Consider the following 22,701-nt stretch of genomic DNA (forward strand, 5'->3'; position numbering starts at 1 on the left):
AAGCTTCGTTTTCTGCCGTTATCGGGAAGCGACCGGTTAGCCGGCCTGGGCAGTTTCGGTGGCCCGCGCTTGCTATGCGCTTGCTCGCCGCGATATTTCACGACTCGCACCGTCGTGCATCGTGCTATGGTGCTACGAATACTTCAAAATACGTCCTTTTAATCCGAAAAATTTTCGGGCCCCTTCGAGTTCGAATTATCAAGATTCGACAGTAGTTTTAATTGTGTTTCGATGATACGAATTTCGCTAATACGAATATTTTCGTGACCCCGTGAGATTCGTATCATCGAGCTTTTACTGTAATAGCAAGCTCGGTTGAGTAAACTTTTAGTGAATATTGTCATGTGGTAGTCAGGGCAAGCTCATCTGAGTATAATTTTAGTGAATATGAGTCAAAGCAAGCTCGGCAAGTAGATTTTGGCGAATATGACTCAGTGCAAGCTCACCTGAGTATAATTTTGATGAATATGAGTGAGAGCAAGCTTGGCTAAGTAGATATTTGGTGAATATGACTCGGTGCAAGCTTGGCTGAGTAGAATATTGTGAATATTAGTCAGATCAAGCTCGGCCGAGTATAATTTGGTGAATATGAGTCAGAGCAAGCTCGACTGAGTAATGATGGGATGTGGTTATACAAATTTATGCAGTAATACATGTAAGTGCAGACTCATTAGCAACATTGCCTCCATCTTGATGGGCAATACCTACGCCTCGTGATGAGTCTGCCCATTTATGAGCTGTGGACATGCAAGACCCACCCACACTTGAAAAGATGCTATCATTCACACGAAGGAATGCAACCGGCTGACTTCACTGCACAATTTTGATCTGCTTTTGTTTAATGAGTTATCTACTGCTTATAAAAACAAGGTGTTTGCCTGCTTTTCGCATTATGCATGTGTTTTACAGAAAGTAGAGACAGAGAAGCAAGAAAAGGTAAGGATGTTTATGGCAAAGTACTTCCTTAGAGTACTGCGATATGTTACAACCAGCATAAACAAAGTAATTCGATGCACTGAAGTAAGCGAAATATGCAATTACCTTTTAATGTGAGGGTTAATACAGATGCAGTAAGGATACAAAGTCTGCAACACACTGAAGGTTTATTGGTTTTCGTGCAGGAGAAAAATGATACACCAGAGAAATGAGAAAAAAAAAAACTGTTTAAATATTGCTTCGAAAACAATTGGCAATACTGTTTATTCCCAGTCAAAGCGCTAAATATGCTATTGTAGAACATTCATTACGATATAGTTTGCACCTTCGCTTTGCGAGCTTGATTAGCAGTCCCGTCTCGCAGGCGGAAGTAACAGAACCTTGAAATGAGATAATTCATTAGGGAAAATGCGCATGAAAGCCCAAACTAACCGACTGCGACTAAATGGTCGCGCGTATGGCTTGACCTATTGACCGTAGCATTTGTCCGTAGTTGCATATTCTTTAAATTGTTCCGTCCGTAAAAGCATACCGCGATAAAACTGTGGCGTTTCGTATATCGCGAGTTGTCTCCAGAATGAGAAAATTGGGACGACATCCGAAGGCCATGCCTTCCCGTGAGGGACACCTCGTAGTATTTACCAACTCGCAGCGCATGTGAATAACCGAAAAGCACGCAAAAGTACGTACTATCAGCATCCGAAGCCAACGTAAAAAAACAGCGTCACCAGATTAGCAACGTAGCGTGTCAACAAAACGCATAGAAACCACAGAACCGAATCTGACCTACGAGTTTTTATCTGCACTGTTCGTGTGTCGGCTCTGATGTTACGTACTGACTGCGCAATCCAAGGCTCCAGTGAGTTAGTTGCACTGTTCGAGGCTTGTTGAGGCAATATTTATAGACAAAAACAGTATCTATAAACGTTGCGTTGAGCGACTGCCTCCATTTTCCAAAACAGACCGTGAAATAGCTCTCAGCGCAATTTCGACGGAAAATCGCCACGATTGCTGCGACCAACCGGTTGGTCGCAACCGAAAATCGCAGAATCGGCCCTGCAACTGCGATTTTGTCGCATGCTACGAAAATCCATGTGAAGCGGCCTTGAGGGGCCGGCCAGGCCAGCGACTGGCAGTGAGCAATCTGGGAGCAGTGCCCAGCGCAGTTGGCACGGTCCATTCGTGTTTTGGAAAGTGGCGCAGTGTAGAACTATGGGCGCTGCCCATTCGTATTCGGAGGGGTGGAAGGGCAATGGGAGAAAGGCGCTCGAGGCTGCGATGTGGAAAAGGCTGAAAAACAGCACAGCTCAAATTTCTCTTTTTCATTTTCAAGGATTTCGCAACCTTTCGGCACGGACACCCAGCAGCCAGACTTGATCGTTGTAACCAATAATACGGCATGGGGGCATTGCAGTAAGCGGGCCACAGAAAAACAAAAGTTGATGGTTCATCAGCTTCTCATTGTTGTAACCGAAATATTGTTAAAACCGGTATCATTATAAGTGGGTTCTACTGTATTTTGTAGCCCAGCACTTCAACTAACTCAACTGAAAGTACTTTGTGGGGCCATCAGTTCAGGGTATCAGTACTATGTGTGCTGTCCTGAAAGCAAGAGGTACTTGCTTTTTTTTCATGGCATTCAGCTATCATTCGGTATAAACCCACTGCCATTTCTGTACTGAAAAACTTAGGCAGCTGCTCCCAGTTCATCTGGCCCAGGTGACTTGCCGTTACTTAAGTCGTCTATTGCTGCTTTATAAGAGCCAGGCAATCTGAGCACAGAAAAAATTTACAACGTAAAAAACATCATGAAAACATTGCCGAGCTTCGTTCGAATGGTTCATTGCTACGGATGGAACAGCACATGAAAAACAGGCACAAGCACGACGCATAGTGCTGCACTAACCCCAAATAATTAGTTAAATTACATAATTAGTTACAACCACAGCTAATTAGTTAACAAATCACACCAAAACATTGCTCTAGCTCAGGATGACGTTGAACAATATTCCGTTGGTCTCAATCACCTAAGAGTACCCCTGTAATGCTCAAGCAGAAAAGAGTTGTCCCCAAGAGCAGCCACGAGATACGAAGTCATACTGCCAGCTGTACATGGGTTCCTGGTTAGCTCAGATGGTAGAACAACTGGCGGAAAGGCGGCTGAAGAAAGATGCAGACCCCGCCAACAGAAAAAAATTTAAAAGAATAGCTTTTTCTTTACATTTTGGCACCTTTGGCATACAATCTAGAATGCACACGACAAACCGAACACAAGGCTCCTCCCAGAGTTATACACAACGCATTGCGTCATTCTCGACACCTATATAGCCATGACTGCCGTGCGCTTTGCTCGCTGCGAATATAGGTACGCTTTTCTTCAGCCATGTTCTTGCTCGCCAGCCCTCGATAATATGCGATGCTCGAGTCTCAGGTGGATGCCACTTTTCGTGAAGCTCCCTTCCACCTGGTGCACCAAAAGGTGTAAGTGGAGCCACTGAACATGTCAACACACCTTGATGGCAAGCAACACAAGCTCAACAGCCCCGTCGTCGACAGCCTCCAGTCCACAGTCCCAGGCAATGACGAACATACGCCCATGGACAAGCATCGAGTCGGGAAGGCAGCGCTCTCGAAGGCACAAGTTCAAACTGCGCTCGGTTGCAGGCTCGCGTGCCGCAGGCACATGCCGCGTAACTGCCACTGGCACAAACCGCTTCTGCACACCAAGGAGGGACAGCAATGCAATAGTTCTACAATGTACGTTCCAATTCTGGACAGCATTGTACAGTCTACATTGACATACAGCATCTGGGAGAACATGACGCCACCTCGCATCAACAAGCTAAGAAAAGCACATACTATATTTAACACACTGCATGCGCGAACATTTGAAAAACATGTCACATACACTAGGCGCATAATGTGACGCAGATCACGTCAAGCAGAATACTTGTTGCTGGGCTAGTCAGTTCATGCTGTACTACAGACCATAGGAATTATGGCCACTCGGACTACATGCGCTGTTAACAAAACTGCGCAACTTGAATCTATCCTTCTAAGTTACGCTCCCCATGTTGCTGTAATAAAAGAGACACTGATATTGACTATGAAGATGTTTTTCCACCCGCATATAATGTATTTTGTAGGGGCAGACTGTCCCTAAGAGTTTCCATGCAAGTAAAACAAAACATACTAGCTTTTTTTTAACCCACCAAATTGATAACCATGAGAGTATCGTGTTGAAGATATCGTGTCGGCAGCATTTCTTTATTCTGTCTGTGCCAGATTCACCTCCTAAATTTTCGCATCATCTGTGTGACCACGTGGCATGCTTTGATGATGACAAAGTTATTATGGCTGGCGACTTAGACCTTGCAAATGTTGATTGGGCTCATCCCCTCTTGAATGTACTCTTATATGCAAGTGTACATGTTACTTAAATGACAGATATTGTGCTGAGGGCTAATGTTCACCAGATTGTTGATCAGCCAATTCGCATTCAAAATAATACTGCTTCAATACTGGATCTTATTTTCATTAGCCCTTCAATTGAAAATTATTGAATAATCATTGAAAAGGGTCTTTCAGAGCATGAAATGATGTGTCTTAAGTGTTCGCTCAAAAGACATCTGTCACTTCAGTGTTAATCAAAAAAAGTCCCACGCTCACGCGGCACATGCAGCAGAGTCACAGCATAAGCTGGTGAAGCGGCTCAAGAGTAGCTCCAATTTCGGCACCACGGCAAAGTCTCGAGAACGATCTGAACTGTCCGGCCGGCGTTGACGGCGAGCTGCGGCTTGTAATGCCCTCTGCGCAGCAGTCTGCTGAGCCCGATCAAGCCTTACAACTGAAAATTACATGTCGGGCACGCTGCGTTTGCAGGCACCTTAACTAGATGGCACCACCATACTGGTGGAGGCTCAGGCAGCTCAGGATCGCGTTGATTGCGCGCCTCGTCTGAATCGCATCTCGTCGTCTGCGCCTGCGCACGCTGCATTTGCAGGTGTCTTACCTAGATGGCGCCACCATACTGGCGGAGGCTAGGGTCGTCTGCGCCTGCCTAGGGAGCGTTTATAGGGCATTTTTCCGCTGCCCGATAACAAGCGCTTGCGTGGCTCAGAGGTAGAGTTCGATCCCGGCGGGAACCGGGTACTTTTTTGGAATTTCCGGCGATAGCGGTTACGCAGCGGCGGACACCATCGCGAGCCGAAACGGCTATTGGAATCGGCCCATAACAGCTTACGCTGTAAAACATCTCGCCTGCTAGGGACAAAGGCACTGCAGATTACTTGCATTTTAGCCTTGCCAACTTTCAAGGGAATGATTGGCACATTTAAGGACTTATGTACAGACTGCCCGGCTAACTTCATACCAAATAAAGTAAACACGGAAAAATTAACCCTTGGATAACGAGATACATTTTGCACCTTCTGCGAAAACTGGAGATTTAAACAAAGAAAACCAATAATAACACAAAGAAAACAATGCAGACAGTGTTCAACAAAGCAGTTTCAAACGCTAAACGCCACTACTTAACTTAAATGTTAGCTAATTTCATTCGAGATTCACCTGAGAAATTTTGGCAGCACCTTTAAAGAAAAAGACGCAGGGGGACGGGGGTCTGCTATAAGTGTTCACCTAGTGAACATGTCCATTTCGTCTGCTGCTGAAGTTCTGATTGGCTAGGCTGGGATATGCATCAGAAGGAGACAGGCACCCCCAGCCAATCAGGACTTCAATGAAATGGACATGTCCACTAGGTGGACACTTACAGCAGAACCCTCCAGTTCACCGCACTGAGTATGATGGATAACTATTGATGATGAGCATTGCATTTCTGAACATTTCAATGAACACTTAAACAGTGTTTTTTCCAAAAAAACTGAACCACTATGTCATAACCACAGCAGCTACCATGAAGTTAGCACCCTTATAACAGAACCCAGTATTGTTTCGGTGCTACTCAATCTAAAGGTAAAAGCGTCGCCTGGACCTGATGAACCCTTTCTTCACCATTGTGCTGAAGTAATTCTCTGTGCATACTCATCATCGGGTAGCATTCCTATCCATTGGAAAACTGCGCAAATCGTTCCTGTCCTCAAGAAAGGAGACTCCACTTTAAATGCAAATCATCAACCTGTCTCTGTGACAACATCATACTGTTCACTTCTGGAACACATAGCCGCAAATTACATAACTAAGTTTTTAAATGATAACAATAGAATTAACCCGTTCCAGCATGAACTTAGAAAGAGGCTTTCTGCAGTCACCCAGCTGACGTCAGTTGTTCAGAGCTTTGCATCGGTTCTGGATAAGTCAGGTCAGGTGGACACAATATTTTTGGATTTTACGAAGGCATTTGATCTTGTACGTCATTCAAAACTCGTGTTAAAGCTTCAGTTTGCCTGAATTCGTAGTTGCTTGGATGGCTTGTATCTGAGTGATCGAATACAATTTGTAAGCACTGAAGGACACTGTTCAAAGCTGTGACCGGTCTCTTCAGGCATACCATAAGGAAGCGCCCTTGGACCCTTGTTGTTCTCCATTTACATAAATGGTACTGTCAACGTAGTTAATGGGCCAGTGCAAATTCAACTCATCACTGATGATTGCATGCTGCTTAATAAAATTGAATGTTCCGATGACCAAGTGCTCCTTAATTGTAATTTGCAGAAAATTCATGAATGATGCAAACAATGGGACATGGTACTTAATGCTGAGAAGACTGTTTTTATGAAGATAACTAGGAAGAAGTATTTCCTATCCTTTCATCAGTACAAACTTTTGTCACGAGGTCGGTGAATTCAGATAGCTGGGTGTCACTATTGCTAGCACGGTAAAATGGAATGCACACATATCAAAGGTTTGCGCGCCCTTTTTCTGTAAGCTTTGCTTCTTCGGACAAATTAAAGCATGCACCAGCCGAAATAAAACATTCAGCATATGCGTCAATTATTAGACCTAAACTTGAATACGCAGCCATTGTTAACATTGATGCACGAGAAAGGATGCAACAGAAATCGATCCAGTCTATTTATTCCAAGTGTCACCAACTGACTCCCCAACCTGCTTAATGAGGCAACACGGTAGTCGAACTTTGCAGCTGCAACAAAAAGAAGTTCCTTTTTCAACTCAAACATAGGAAACTGTTTTTAAATTACCTTTCACCCCTCATATCGACATGGCATCGTCATGCGGCATCCCTTAACTCTTCCCATACCGCACCCATCGGGCATTGTTAGCCTGCTATCGATGGTGTGAAACACCGCTTTTGAGCCTCAGTCATGGACACACTGCACTATCAGATGTGAAGGAGAACCATATTTAGTTTTCTAAGCAGTTGACTTTTTTCCCACCAGGCGGTGATTTTTGAACGCGCTCCGAGGTTTCACGATCGTCAAAATAGAAAGCAAAAATGGACGCCTCCGAGAGCTGCGTGCATGCTTCAAAAGGTTGCAGATCTCGTGATTCCGCTACGTCTGCGGCTGATTTTATTGACGGGTCCTGCAGCAGCGAGTCTAAGGATGCTGCTTTTTCGTCGGACTGACTCTGAGAGCGTCGACGATGCAAACCAGCCAGCAACATCGGCGGCCGCAGCCCGGCACGCCCAACTGTAGTGCTTGCAGTTCAATTTTTGTAGTGGAATACTTGTTCAATTAAAAATTTTGATGCTTTTGGAGATAGTGCCCATTAGACGGCAATACATTTTGTATATCTCACAATTTTTGTTACGTTTTTTTTTCTTAGTAGCTACAAGCATGTCTTTACAAACTTTGTTCAATTTTATCCCACAATTTATATCTTTTTCATGACATAAATCTCGTCAACAAAACTTTCATGCCTGAAGAGTGCATTCATTCTGCCTTTTGTTTATGAATTACGGCATAAAATATTTGAGTTCCTCCAGGCACCACCTACAAGAACACCCCCATGGTAGGGAACGAGCCTTCCTTCTTTCCCCGCACGGTAAAGGAGTTGCTTGTTTAGGGCATTTCCTCCTGCATAATCTAGAAGCTTTTCTTGCATTTTGCAGCTGTACTTGATTCACCTCGTACTCGATTTTGTATAATTTCTCCAAACTGCTGTAATTGGTTCATTCATACTTAATATTTCTGATGCTGATTTGGTTTACTCTGTACTGTGTCTATATTTACATAATCCTCGCAACACTAGACGTCACGGCCCTGTACACCAACATTCCAATCCCTGATAGTTTAAACTCGATAAAAGAAACGCTGTCCAAACACAATGCACAACACTCTATTGAAGTATACTTGTCTCTTCTTGAATTAGTTCTGACATATAATTACTTCGAATTTGAAGAAAATTACTATCTACAAATACATGGGACAAGTATGGGCACACCTTTTGCACCAACCTACGCAAACATATTTATGGGTACTTTAGAAACAGATTTCCTATCTCGTTGCACCCACAAGCCCCACACATACCTTCGATACATAGACGACATATTCATAATATGGGAACATGGTCAGGAAAGTTTAGATAAATTTGTAGCTTTCCTAAATTCTTTTCACACAACAATAAAATTCACATCGGAATCTTCAAATGAGTGCATAAACTTTCTGGACACAACAATATATATTGATAATGGGACACTAAACACAACGCTGTATAGAAAACCTTTTGATAAACAACAGTACCTAGAATATACAAGCCACCATCCCAGACATTGCAAACAAGGTATCTTTAAAGGCCAAGCCACACGACTTCGTCGCATTTGCGTAGAAAACCATGCCTACATAGACAGACTCGATCACCTTAAGGAAACCCTATCAGTAGTGCACCAAGTTGGGCTAGTTGGTTAAGTTCATATTAGAAAGATTTTAACTGCGCTATGAACAGGGACAAAGGAGGACGAAAAAGACAACACGTGCGCAGATTCACAACTAGCTTTTAATGTGTGAAAGATGACATATATACAGTGAGGATAACAAAACAAAATGAACAAGGCATGGTCACATGTACACTTCAATCATAGTCTCGTGCCTAGATATTGCACTTCGCAATCTGCAAGCGCCACTGACGGATCACTGATGCACCCACACGTTTTCTTAATTGCATAAGCATCGAAGATCTCCCGCGTGATGCGATCCTTATGGCGATATAAGATCTTAGTTTTTTTCAGTAGCAGTCGGCACGCCTTGTTTGTCTCCTTTTCACAGTCCCTGCAGTGTTTCGCCACGTGAGAATAGCCATCAGACAAGCAGTTCGTGGAATGCTCCTTTAAACGAATATTAATGCAGCGGCTCGTTTGTCCAATATACACATGCCCACAAGTGAAAGGGAAGGGTTTATTTTGCATTGTGGTATTTCTGTGGAATCCTTTCTAGAAGTGTTATCTATGTATTTGTCGTCCACCTACGTATCATGGCGGGGGCAGCTATACATTCAAAGGTCAGGAGTTTGTATTGGCTCTAGGGTTGCACCTGTGCTTAGCGACATCTTCTTGTCAAAAGTGGATCGGGCCGTACATGACGACCTTGGTAGGATTGCTGTTCGAGCCTTTCGTTATGTGGACGATTACCTGGTTTTTGTTAATGGTGTACTGGAGGGCCGCGTCCTTGAGGCTCAACAAGCGTTTACCAAATCAGGGCTGGGCCTCAACTTCACCGTTGAACTACCCCATGACAATGAACTACAGTTTTTAGACATTTGCCTGCGTTTCGATGTGTCCCATACTTGCTGGTTTTTTCGACCTCGGTCTTTAAAAATGCCCCTAAGTTTTTCTTCAGCACACTCCAAAACCGTGAAAAATGGCATTGTTCTGTCTAGCATTAGTTCTGCTCTAAGAAAATCTTGCGCCCACGTGGTAACAGATAGCGTTGAACACCAAGTAACAAGATTGACTACTGCAGGGTATCCCAGCTATGTAATAGCAGCAGTGTGTGAAAAATTAATCAAGAAGATTAAGTGTGGTGTCACTGCTTCGCCTCAAGACAACGACCAGGAGCGTAGACGTTTTGCTGTGATCCCTTACCAACATAAGGTGTCACACAATCTCAAGAACGTTGCACAACGTTATGGTGTGAACATTGTGTTCTCCGCCCCTCAGAAAATGGCACGTTTGTGTGCACGTGTAATGAATAGACAGTTCACCTAGCAATAGCCCTTTTGTTTGCCATATTGACCACAGGAAGCCGGAGTACGTCCCCTGCGTTTGCGCTGTAGTATATCAATTCCCTTTCACTTGTGGGCGTGTGTATATTGGACAAACGAGCCGCTGCATTAATATTCGTTTAAAGGAGCATTCCACGAACTGCTTGTCTGATTGCTATTCTCATGCGGCGAAACACTGCAGGTACAGTAAAACCTCGATAATTCGAACTCGGTTAATTCGAAATTTCGGTTAATTCGAAGAATTTGAGCGGTCCCGTCATTCTCTATGCAAATTCTACCGGATAATTTGAATGGCCCGCGCGGCTCTATTCGGATAATTCGAAGTTTCCGGCTAGTAGCAACGTGCGGCGGTTAGGTTAGGGCGCTCCGTACAGTCGCCAACCGATTTTCCGAGCTCGTGGGGACTAAAAAATAGTCCGGAAAACTCTGTTCGGCCGAAAAAAAAAAAAGTCATTAGTGCGGCTTAAAAAAATCTTTAATGTCCTGCCTCATACTACGCTTGGAGAGGATCGACTTGCTTGGATTTGCGCAGCAATGACGTCGGCTCCGTGTACAGTCGACACGAACGCCACCGCGTTGGCAATCTCCGCCAACGGAGTTCGCCATGGAGATCCAAGAAACGAGCTTCGCACCGCTTAGCTCTCGCGAAGGTACAGGAGGTAGCGCCGATCACTGAGACATGGGTCTCCAAGACACCTGCTCGGTGTACACGCCACGTTCAAAAATAGCAACCGAAAATTGAGGGGGGAAAAAACAACACTGAATTAACACGCGTGGTGTCAGCGCGCACGAGCGAAAGTTCGTGCGGTCTATATCGCTTCAACGGAAACTGAGCGGCGAGAGCCAGAGCCGTCTGGAGATCGCGTTCAAGATACGGTGCAAGCGAGAAACCGCTCCGGCGCTAAGTACCCAGTTGTTAGAAGAGTAGAAGTCGCCCCCCCTCCCATACCCCCACGGCCTTTCGCACGAGGGAGGAAGTCGCGTTTACGCTCCGCCGTGCGTTCGCTCTCCATGAAAGCGCGCGTCCCCCGCGCGCAGTCACTCGCACATACGGCGGGCGCGCGGCGATGATTTTATCGCCCTTGGACTTTGTATGCATCCTCAGGGCGGCGACGCCGACGGCGAAAATCCGCTTGAATGAAGTGTCCAAATAATTGCAATAAAAGAAAAAAATCCCACAATAAATGGTTACAACGATGGCATGGCCTCCGAGACTGGAGGATTGCGCGAGCTCTCTATTGATAACGAGCATTCTAATCTTGGAGGCATATAGCGAGCCACTGGAATTCAAGCCAGTGCAAAATCCAACATGGCGGCCTCCAGGATTGGGTAGCGCGGCTAGGAAAGGGCGATTTAGTCCGCAAAATCGAACTTTGGGGTCTCAATTCGTCCGAAAAATTGGGTGCGAAAATGCATGAACTCAATAGGAACCATGATGGTGCATTTTTGAAGTCCGGAATATCCAGCAAGTCCAAATTTTTGGAGTCAAGCACCACCACGCCCGCTTTCGCGGCAGTTATCGATTCCGTGAACATCGTCCGCAACTTTGTTGAGTGCAGTGCGGGTGATATTTGTATGCTACGTTTTTTTGAGCCAGCTGGAGAGCATGGCACTAGGGGCGGCGAAGCAGCGCGCCAAGTAATCCCGCATCGGTGATTACTTTGAGTAATTTTTCTCGGACATGGAAAATAAAGGTGATTTCTTTTTGCGGCAAGTTCTTGCTTGTTTTCTTTTTTTTATTATTCATTTCGGTTAATTCGAAAATCCGCTTAATTCGAAGAATTTTCGCGGTCCGGCGACCTTCGAATTATCGAGGTTTTACTGTACTGTGAAAAGGAGACAAACAAGGCGTGCCGACCGCTACTGAAACAAACTAAGATCTTATATCGCCATAAGGATTGCATCACGCGGGAGATCTTCGAGGCGTATGCAATTAAGAAAACGTGTGGATGCATCAGTGATCCGTCAGTGGCGCTTGCAGATTGCGAAGTGCAATATCTAGGCACGAGACTATGATTGAAGTGTACATGTGACCATGCCTTGTTCATTTTGTTTTGTTATCCTCACTGTATATATGTCATCTTTCACACATTAAAAGCTAGTTGTGAGTCTGCGCACGTGTTGTCTTTTTCGTCCTCCTTTGTCCCTGTTCATAGCGCAGTTAAAATCTTTCTAATATGAAACCCTATCAAGCAGGAACTACCCGAACACTGCCCTACAGAAAGCCTACACCGCTGCAACCAAGCTTGATTGAGCCGAGGTCCTCAAACCCCGCCCTAAGATCACAAGGACAACAAAGCCTCTTCTTACTACTAAATTCTCAAACGCACTCCCCAACGTGAACAATATCCTCAGTAAACACCACCCAATTCTCACCAGCAACCAGAAACTTAATAAAATCTTTCCCGACCCGCCCAGAGTAGCCTACAGACGGAACAGTAATTTCAAGGACATTCTTGTACACGCCAAACTAAGGACAAAGACGAAGCCAACATCCGGTCCCTGTGGCCGCTCCAGGTGTTCCACATGCAAACATATTCAATCTACTACTACAGTAAAGAGTACAGCGTCAGATTACATTCACAAGGTAACTTCGAATTTCACCGGCACGTCAAGCAACGTAGTCTACTGTCTAGAATGTGCCGCTTGTAACAAGCAATACATAGGTGAGACTGGACAAGAAATGCACACGAGACTCAACGGCCATCGCGCAGATACAAAACACAATTTACCTAAAGCAGTAGCCAGCCACTTCAATGAGCACGGCCATATATTTGATGAAGCAAGACTCTATATACTACAAATTTTCGTTCACCTCGCGAGAGAAAATATACAGAATCATACCTCATACACAAGTTTAAATCCCTGCACCCAATGGGGATGAATCTATCACGGGGCAACTTAGAATCGCCAAAAGGAGTAACATGAATCTTAAATTGTTATACCATTAACAAAGGCGCAAAACAAGTTAAACCTCCAGCTAATCTCGATGCTCAACCTCACCTATTCTTCCATTTCCAGTTCTTCCCTGCACCTCCCCTACCAATCAATTTATTATCCTCCGCCATGCTTTAACTCATTCATCAACCATACGAGCGCTTTTCCAGGTACACCTGTCTCCCCCCGCGTGTTTATATTTCAAATTATATTTTTTTCTCCGCTTTCACCCTCCTGTGCCGTTTTTTTTTTTCCCCCTTTCTGCACACAAGATCCACACCGAGACCGTCCAAAATCCCAGACGCCAGGATACCTTTTTCGGCGCCTCAACCACACAGGGTCTCGCCAATTCTGTATACCGCCGCGACGACGCCTACGGCGAACTAGTGAGGCTAACGTCCCTTGACGGACCAAGCTGCTCCCTGTTAACCACAAAATTACCCGATGCCTTGATGCTACGCTACTCAAGTCATGCTTTCAACTCGTATTGTTACTTGCACACTCACCGGCTCTTCAGGGACCCCAAACGCACGCCGCCCACGACACCTCGGAACGCTCACTCGCCTCTCGCTCATACAAGTTAAACCTCCAGCTCCAGCTTAAACCTCTTAAGTTCTTTTTTTTTTCTTTCTCTCTTTTTTAATTTAATTTTTTTTGCCGCTTTCTCGCTCTCCCGCTCTTGTCCCCTCGTCGTAGAAACCGCACCTAGCCAGTCAAGCACCAGCACTCATTTTCCTTTCAGTCTCTCCCTTTACAGCCAGCCACAGCGGACATCGACGTGACGTCACTCCACTAACCCTCTAAAACACACCCGCCGAGGATGCCGAGGCCGCCCTTGACGAAGATAGGTCCTCCTATCGAAACGTTGGCCAGCCTTTCTGAGGCACCTTATCCCTGTTTATAATCCTTATTCCTCATATTTATTGTATGATTTCTACAACTTGTAACAATTACTACTCCTGCTAGAGCCTGCAGTATTTTGTTTTTAAAATATTAAAAAAGTAATAAAATGTCTTTTGCTGCATTAAATATGTAAAGATCAACAAATATTGCATCAGGGTTTTAACTTTTAAAAAAATTAAATTTTGGGGTTTTACGTGCCAAAACCACTATCTGATTATGAGGCACGCCGTACTGGGGGACTCCGGAAATTTGGACCACCTGGGGTTCTTTAACGTGCACCTAAATCTAAGTACACGGGTGTTTTCGCATTTCGCCCCCATCGAAATGCGGCTGCCGTGGCCGGGATTCGATCCCGCGACCTCGTGCTCAGCAGCCCAACACCATAGCCACTGAGCAAGCACGGCGGGTTTTTAACTTTTTAATGATTAGAGAGACAATAAATAGGAGTGCAAACTCTGTTCACACTGATAATGTTCCTTAAATTTTTTCATTAATTTTGAAGGTTATTTATTGGAAGAGAAAATGAAAGTCAAAGCAATTTCTTCTTTTCATTTCGAGCCAATACCACAGCACCAATAAACGTCTGTGTGACCTCACGAATCGCAATTTCTTGCCATGTTTGAGCCGTTTGTAGCCCAGTCAAATTTGTCAGAACTTGCCAAGTTTAGATTTTTAAGAATACAATGGAGCCAATGTTTACCAATAAGAAATGGCCCGAGCAGATGCCACATAAATGAATGCGGTGCCCTTTATGGTGTCCTTCTGGGAAATGGGCCCTTTTGCTTTGGCTACCACTGCATTCGTGCAGAGAGCACTTACCTCAAAAGTGACCCGCACAGGCCTCGCCTTGCTCTTGAGCCTCTTGAGCTTGTCCCGGACATGCGAGGAGGAGCTGGACTCACGGCCTTGGGAGAGAGAGGCCCCTTATCAGCCCGAGGGTGTAACCCACAGGTTCAACGGTGAATGCACCCCGCCCACAGAGGCTTCACACTGGCACCGTGTTGTCAAAGGTTCATCCTCTAAATTACGCAAACACATTTTTATTTCCGCATGCCTGCTCCTGTCTGGGCATACAACCTGCACGCCCAAACATAAGCTTGGCTTTTATTTTCATCTTGCATAATTGCCACGAAAATTGTGAGTGCTTGTGTGAAGTTGCTCCACAGTCAGTCTCCCTTGCTCATGATTAAATGCAATTTTGTAGTTGCACATGGAATAAAGCAAAATTTATTTTGAAAACAGAGTTCTGAGACAGACAAGTTTTTGATAATTACAATTTGCTGTGGAACTTAAGCAATAGTTCAATTTTAAGGTTGGCATCTTGCCTGGCTTCTTATTTAATACGCCTGCGCCCACGCCGAATAAGCATCCAGTGCATCTGTAAAGGATGCACTGGATGCAGCAGCTATACGAGGTCTGTTAGAAAAGTATCTGGCCTTATTTTTTGTTTTTTTGCGAACACCTGATGGATATGAAACAAGCGCGCTTGCATCCGCCGACCTTGAATCTTCGTGCGCATGCACAAATTTTTTCCCACCTGCCGATAGCGTCAGTCGCTGGGACGCAGCGTTTGAGTGAGGTAGTGCGCAGTGCTCTCGTCGGCAATTGGCGCATCCATCACGACAATGCTCCTGCACATTCCTCGCACTTGATTCAGACTTTTTTGCCGAAAAACCAGACTCCTGTAGTTCAACAGGCTCCTTACTCTCCTGATATGGCCCCCTGCGACTTCTGGCTGTTTCTTAAAATCAAGAGGCCATTCAAAGGAGTGCGATTTCAGACAAGAGAGGGCATTATGGCTGCAACGACAGCTGAGCTAAACTCCATTCCGAAAGAGGCCTTCTCGGAATGCTTCCAACAATAGCAGCACCGCTGGGAGAAGCGTGTGGAATCCCAAGGAGACTACTTTGAGGGTGATTAGGTTTCCAACGCTCCAGTTATGCCAGTGTTTTTTCTTCGGCCAAAGGTCGGATACTTTTCTAACAGGCCTCGTATTTACTTTCAGGAAGGGCTGGTGTGTATGTCTGTGTGTAGCATGCGTCAACGTGTGTGCATGCAAGTGTTAAAAGCTTGATGGGCACCTTGCATATTTTTTTTTGTAAGGTCTACATATAAGGGCACGCGTTTTGTGGCACGCATGCAAGCCAAGAGCAGCCGTACAGTCTGCTTATTTGCCATGTGACTTCGGTGCTCCACGCATTCCAGTGTACTGGAATGAAAAATAACTAGTAATTTTAACTTAAGTACGTTACCTGTTACAATTTATCAAATACTGCCACATCCCTATCGCCGTGTATACGTGCCGGGACATGAAGCAGGAGGCCATGAAGCAAGAGGCCATGAAGCAAGAGGCCATGAAGCAAGAGGCCATGAAGCAAGAGGCCATGAAGCAAGAGGCCATGAAGCAAGAGGCCATACAGCACCAGTTTTACGAAGCCGTAGGAAAGAAGCCGGTGTGCAGCACAAATAAAAGCCCCACCGCGATGTCTCTTGGTTCATCTACTTGCTGCATCATTGTTTTCATGCATGTACCTCTGGGGATATGGATGTGGCAATACATTTGGCAACGAGTATGTTACTAAGTTACCAAAAAAAGTAACATGTTACCGCCAACACTGGCTAACAGTTTACCAATAATTTACATTGAATTATAAAGAAACCAAGGGCTCAACATATTGTAGCACCTCTTATGACCATAAAGCAAGAGGCCATGAAGCAAGAGGCCATACAGCACCAGTTTTACGAAGCCGTAGGAAAGAAGCCGGTGTGCAGCACAAATAAAAGCCCCACCGCGATGTCTCTTGGTTCATCTACTTGCTGCATCATTGTTTTCATGCATGTACCTCTGGGGATATGGATGTGGCAATACATTGGCAACGAGTATGTTACTAAGTTACCAAAAAAAGTAACATGTTACCGTCAACACTGGCTAACAGTTTACCAATAATTTACATTGAATTATAAAGAAACCAAGGGCTCAACATATTGTAGCACCTCTTATGACCATAGACAGTGCAATCTGTGACAACATAAATGCAAAAAGGGCAACTTGCTCCTCCATACGCCTTCAGACTGCCTCACCTGCACATGGGGCTTGGCACTTGTTGAAGAAGGCCAGCAGGAACTCATTGTGGGCGTGTACTGCACAGCATCACCAGAGACACATCCTCCACTCTAAAATCCATTTGTTCCCTTGTACTTCTCCACTGCAATACTGCCATAATGTCATGCTTATTTTTCTTTACACAGTCTAAAGCCAATATAACAGACGTAACCAAGTAATTCTAGAATGTTTCCCACCAATATGTAAAGAATTACAAAGGTGGGATGTGGCTTTGTTATAACGTTTGACTGTATGCTACTCTTACATACTCTCCCAAATTTTTCGTTGACTTTACGAATTTAGGCTCAGCCTAGGATTTTACAATATGAAATCATACATTTTTTTCATACGGCACCACACTCCACCGACACAAGTGCCGCCGCAGTCACCGCACCTCGCATGCATCTGCCGCAACCGCTGCTGCTTCCACGCCGGCACCTCCGATGCGCTTGACGTCATAACTACAGTGCAGGCCACGTGCACAGGCTCTGTCGCCACACTCTTTCCCTCTTTCAGTCATTCCTGTCCACGCGCCGTGGTACGGACGCCGCCCTGGAGGAGATGTATAAGGGGGCTGGATGTAAACAGATCCGCTGTAAAATCACTTTGGCCTCAATTATCTCCCTCACCAGCTTTTCTTTATTCTCGGATATTACATCAACTTCTTAAATCTGTGACTAACATCTGCACATACTGCAATGAGTTGCAAGTGTCACGACTGTCCTTCGCTTTGCACACATTATTGCAGTGTTCCCTGAAGCAATCGTTTAAGCCCTTAGCAGACTCCTTGATATAGTATTTGCCACAGCTCAAAGGAATCCTATAAACTGCAGTTTATAGAAAAGCTGGTGGCTGATAAAACGAGAGATCAAACATGCATGCCAGCTTAATGTCTTTATTTTGTCAGATTTTTTTATGCCGTTGTCAAGAGATCTTGCGATGAACCACGGATGCCGCGCAGATAACCAGGTGGAAGAAAAGGTGGAAGAGGAGAACGACGTTAGTCAAGCTGCCTCGGGACCGCTCTCGAAACGCGCTCATCAACCAGATTCATTTGGTTCTGCATTAAACACCTCGTGTGTAACATTTGGTGAAGGTGCTGGGTACCTCCCATTACCTACGACGGAGCCATCAGCACAAGAGCTACGCAGAAGCCATCACTTCGCCGGACTTTCGCCATCACCCTCAATCATGGCCACAGAGCAAAATAGCCTCACCAGCAGTGCCTTGGCGAGCCGAGTCCCTATCCAGCACTACCGATAGCCACGCACATTCTCGACAAAGGCAGAGGAAGATTTGAATGAGTGGCTAACCCATTACGAAAGGGTAATTAATACCTTACAATAACTGGAACGCTGCCAGTCAGCTTAGGAACGTTGGTTTCTTCTTGGCCGGCACGGCGTCGGTATGGCACGACAACCACGCGGACATGCTTAACTACGTGGACACGTTACGTTGAGGAGATCAAGAAGTGTTTCGGCGACTCAGACGCAAGGAAGAAACGTGCGGAATTCACATTAGCCCAGAGAGCTCAGGTACCCGGCGAGACTTGCACTACCTATATAGAAGAAATTTTGAAGCTGTGTCAGACCGTCAACCCCCAAATGACAGAGGAAGACAAAGTGGGGCCCGTCTTAAAAGGAATAGCAGAAGACGTGCACAACTTCCTCATTGGTAAAGAGAACTTGAACACCGTATCAGAACTGATACGGCACTGTCGTACGTTCGAGGCGCTGAAGACTCACGGAATTACACCAAAGTTTGGACGGCTGGCCAATGTAATGGCCGTAGCAAGTGTTGACACAAGTCCTCCGCACCCAAACCTTTTGTCCTCCATCCGCGAGATAGTCCGCGAGGAGCTCCAGCGGCATGACGAACAGGCACGTTATGCGGCGCCACGTTGCAGCTCCTCCGTTTTCCGAGACTCTCTTTGGGAACCCCCTTCGTCTACTTGGAACCACTCAGTGAACGTCGCGGATCTTATCAGCTCCAGAGACAAACTGCATTACGATACGACCGAACCACCACGCAATGATTCGCCCCCTTAACGTTTTGATCAACGCCCACGCAACTTTCGTCCACGAAGACTTACCTCTACCTACGACTTTCAAAGGGAAGAGCCTTGTTACCCTCAACCGATGTCTTCGGCAGAATACTTCTTCAATTCGCATCCTGAAGTTCGCCCTTTGCCAGTGTGTCACTTCTGCGGCATGCCTGGCCCCATAGCTAGGTACTGTAGCTGACGCCGAGCATCGAACTACGGACCGTCAGCGCCGACTATGCGATCTAGCGGTCGTACACTGCACACTCAGTAGCCAGGAGACTCCACTTCAGGAAGCCACTTCCGAGAGAACCGACGCACCGCCCAGGAGACCTACTTTAGAGAAGAACCCGGAACCGCTACCACTCCCCTGCCTCCGACCATACACTGACACCACCAGCAGTCTTCCAATCCTCCCGATCACCATCCCCTTGGCCGCAATTCACGTCACCATCGCCTTGGCGCCGTTTCGTGTCGCCCCCGTCGGGAAACTAGCCAGCGCAGCTGATGGAGGTGAGGTCGCTGGAAAATGTGCACTGCCAACTGCCTCCAACTATTTTCATGCTTAAGAATAAGGTTGTACCAGTGCACAAGTTTCCGTGGAGTCAGTGGTGAATCATTATACCCGGTTGGTGTGTGTAATGTGGATGTGTCTTTGGGTGGGAGAGTGTTTAATGCAGAGTTTACCGTTGTTCCTCACTCCTCGCATGACGTGGTTCTGGGGATTGATTTTTTTGCAATTGTGTGGCGCCAATGTTGACTGCCAAACGGGAGAACTCGGAGTCGGCACCAGTGTTTTGCCTGTGCTCTCTGAAGGTGCAGTTTGCCCGGAGAGTGTGTTTTGCGTGTCTGATGATACAACTGTGTCCGCCTTATCCGCGATACATGTTTCTGTTGCCTGTTCATCTCCGACTCGTATCTCGTTCGATGCTGCAGTGGAACCTGTACATCGAAACTGCCTCAAAAAAACGTGTTGGTTCCGCACTGTGTGGTGGTCTCAGTGACCAATAGATGCGCGGGGCTGTGGGCGCTAAACTGTTCCACTGAAGCGACAGTGCTACCTCAAGGCCCAAAGCTTACCACGTTTCAGGAAGACTCGCCCATATCGGTGGCAGTACTTACAGAGCTACCAGATAGAGGAGCAACCAGTGTCTCGAACCCCAGGAGCAAGAACATACTTTCCATGATTGATAAATCCCACAGTGATCACGAGCGTCGAGTGTTGATGGCCCTGTTTACGAAACACTCCTCGGTATTCGACTTCGCGCAGCACGATAGCCCACCATCGATTCCTGCATCCAGAACTCGTCACTGCATCAACACAGGAGCTGCCCAGCTAATCCAACAAAAACCCTATCGTGTGTCCCCGGCAGAATGCAAGATAATCAGCGATCAAGTCCAAGGAATGCTATGTAAAGGCGTCATTCGAGAATCATCTAGTCCTTGGGCAGCCCCCGTGATATTGTTGAAGAAAAACAGTACGTGGCCGTTCTGCGTTGATTATCATCGCCTAAACGCCATTACTAAGAAAGATGTATATCCGCTCCCACGAATTGACGATGCCATCGACTGCCTCTTTGTGGCATCTTACTTTTCCTCTGTTGATTTACGGTCAGGTTACTGGCAAATTCCCATGCACAAGGACAACTGAGAAATAACAGCATTTGTAACGCCTGACGGACTACTTGAGTTTAACGTGATGCCTTTCGGGTTGTGTAATGCGCCCACAACGTTCGAAAGGTTCATGGACACAATATTACGCGGCTTGAAATGAGAAGTTTGCATGTGCTACTTAGACGACGTTGTGATTTTCGGCCGAACGTTTAGTGAGCACAACAAGCGTTTGGACTTGGTATTGAACTGCTTGGAGAAAGCAGGTCTTGTGCTCAATTAAAAAAAATGCCGTTTTAGGGAACGACAAACTCTTGTGCTAGGAAATATGGTGGTTAAAGAAGGCATCCGACCAGATCCACAAAAGACGGCGGCCGTAGAAGCATTTAAGGTACCTGACTCTGCCAAGCAGTTAAGAAGTTTCTTGGGCTTGTGCTCCTACTTTCGCTGATTCATTCCTAGGTTTGCTGACATGGCTCATCCCCTTACACGCCTTCTCCAAAAAGGCGTTCCCTTTGAGAGGACTGCAGATTGCGACTCATCGTTTTGCCAGCTGAAGTTCCTGTTGACGTCCCTGCCAATTCTTTGCCACTTCGATCCTTCACCACCAACTGAGATTCACACCGATGCCAATGGCATAGGCATCGGTGCTGTGCTAGTTCAGTGTATTGGTGACAGCGAGCACGTGATCTCGTACGCTAGCCAGTCCTTGAGCCGCTCCGACCACAACTACACAGTGACTGAACAAGAGTGTCTGGCGGTCATTTTCGCAGTGCAACGGTTTCGTTTGTATCTCTACGGGCACCCCTTCACTGTGGTAACGGATCATCATTCGCTATGCTGGCTCATGAATCTGCGGGATCCCTAAGGCCGACTAGCGCGCTGGGCCCTCCGTCTACACGAATACGATTTCGTTATTTGCTACAAAAGTGGCTGGCGACATGCTGACGCTGATTGTCTCTCTCGGATGTCACTTCCGACAACTGAATGTGATGCAGACAACTTTGACCAATACATCAATTTGTGTCCCCAGAATTTCCGGATATGGGTACCGTCATATCCGAGCAACACAAGGACGCTTACAACCGCTCTTCGTGGCAGCACAGTAGTCACCTGCAGGCCTACGTGATGGCGGTGCGCTGTACAAGAGCTACTCGACCACCGATGCTACCTTTTAGTTGTCCCAAGAGCCTTCGCACCCAAGTCGCCATGCACGATGACCCAACTTCCGGTCATCTTGGTTCCACACGCACGCTCTACCAGGCTCAAGAAAATTTTTACTGGCCTAAGGTGCAAAAGGATATCGAATGGTACGTCGCCAGTTGCCCTCAATGCCAGCACTACAAGTGCCATCCACAAGTGCCACACAGCCTGCTTCAACCAGTCCCCCCCATCTAGCGTCCCCTTTGAGCAAGTGGGTACAGATCTTCTGGGCCCTTTCCCGCGATCCTCCAAGGGCAATCGTTGGGTTATCGTTTGCGTAGATCACCTTACCCGCTATTGTGAGACGGCCTCGTTGCCATCGGCCACAGCTACATAAGTTTATATCTTCTTGCTGGCTCACGTTATACTCCGACATGGACCTCCTCGCATAGTAATCAGCGATCGTGGGCGACAATTTACCGCGGACATAGTTGAAGAAACGCTTCATCTGTGTTCATGTAGCTTCTACCATTCTACGCCCTACCATCCACAAACTAATGGTCTGGTCGAGGGCACAAACAGAACACTTGCCAACATGCTGTCCATGTACATCGATTCCGCACACACGAATTGGGACAGTGCCTTTCATTACCTATGCCTTCAACAACGCGAGACACGAGGACTACTGGTTACTCGCCATTTTCCCTTCTTTATGGTCGTCTGCCGCGCTACACCCTCAACACCATATTTCCCTACTTCACTCATGACAACGAATCAATTGAGATCCTCTGTCGAGCAGAAGAAGCGCGACGCCTGGCTAGGCTACGCACCCTGGCATCGCAGGACCGGTCCAAGATACGCTATGATGGGCGCCACGTTTACTTCG

At 46.2% G+C, this 22,701-nt stretch overlaps 1 protein-coding gene across 1 annotated transcript in view; it reads right to left on the reverse strand.

Moving 5' to 3' along the window:
• Positions 1 to 22,701, reverse strand: part of LOC119435417 (transcriptional adapter 1) — a 73,747-nt gene that overhangs the window by 37,385 nt on the left and 13,661 nt on the right. The window contains 3 exon segments of the mRNA XM_049659831.1: positions 3,449 to 3,652; positions 14,737 to 14,822; positions 16,999 to 17,058. Coding sequence (XP_049515788.1) covers positions 3,449 to 3,652; positions 14,737 to 14,822; positions 16,999 to 17,058 — 350 coding nt within the window.

Source organism: Dermacentor silvarum, unplaced genomic scaffold (genome assembly GCF_013339745.2).
Source record: "Dermacentor silvarum isolate Dsil-2018 unplaced genomic scaffold, BIME_Dsil_1.4 Seq692, whole genome shotgun sequence".
NCBI lineage: Eukaryota > Metazoa > Arthropoda > Arachnida > Ixodida > Ixodidae > Dermacentor > Dermacentor silvarum.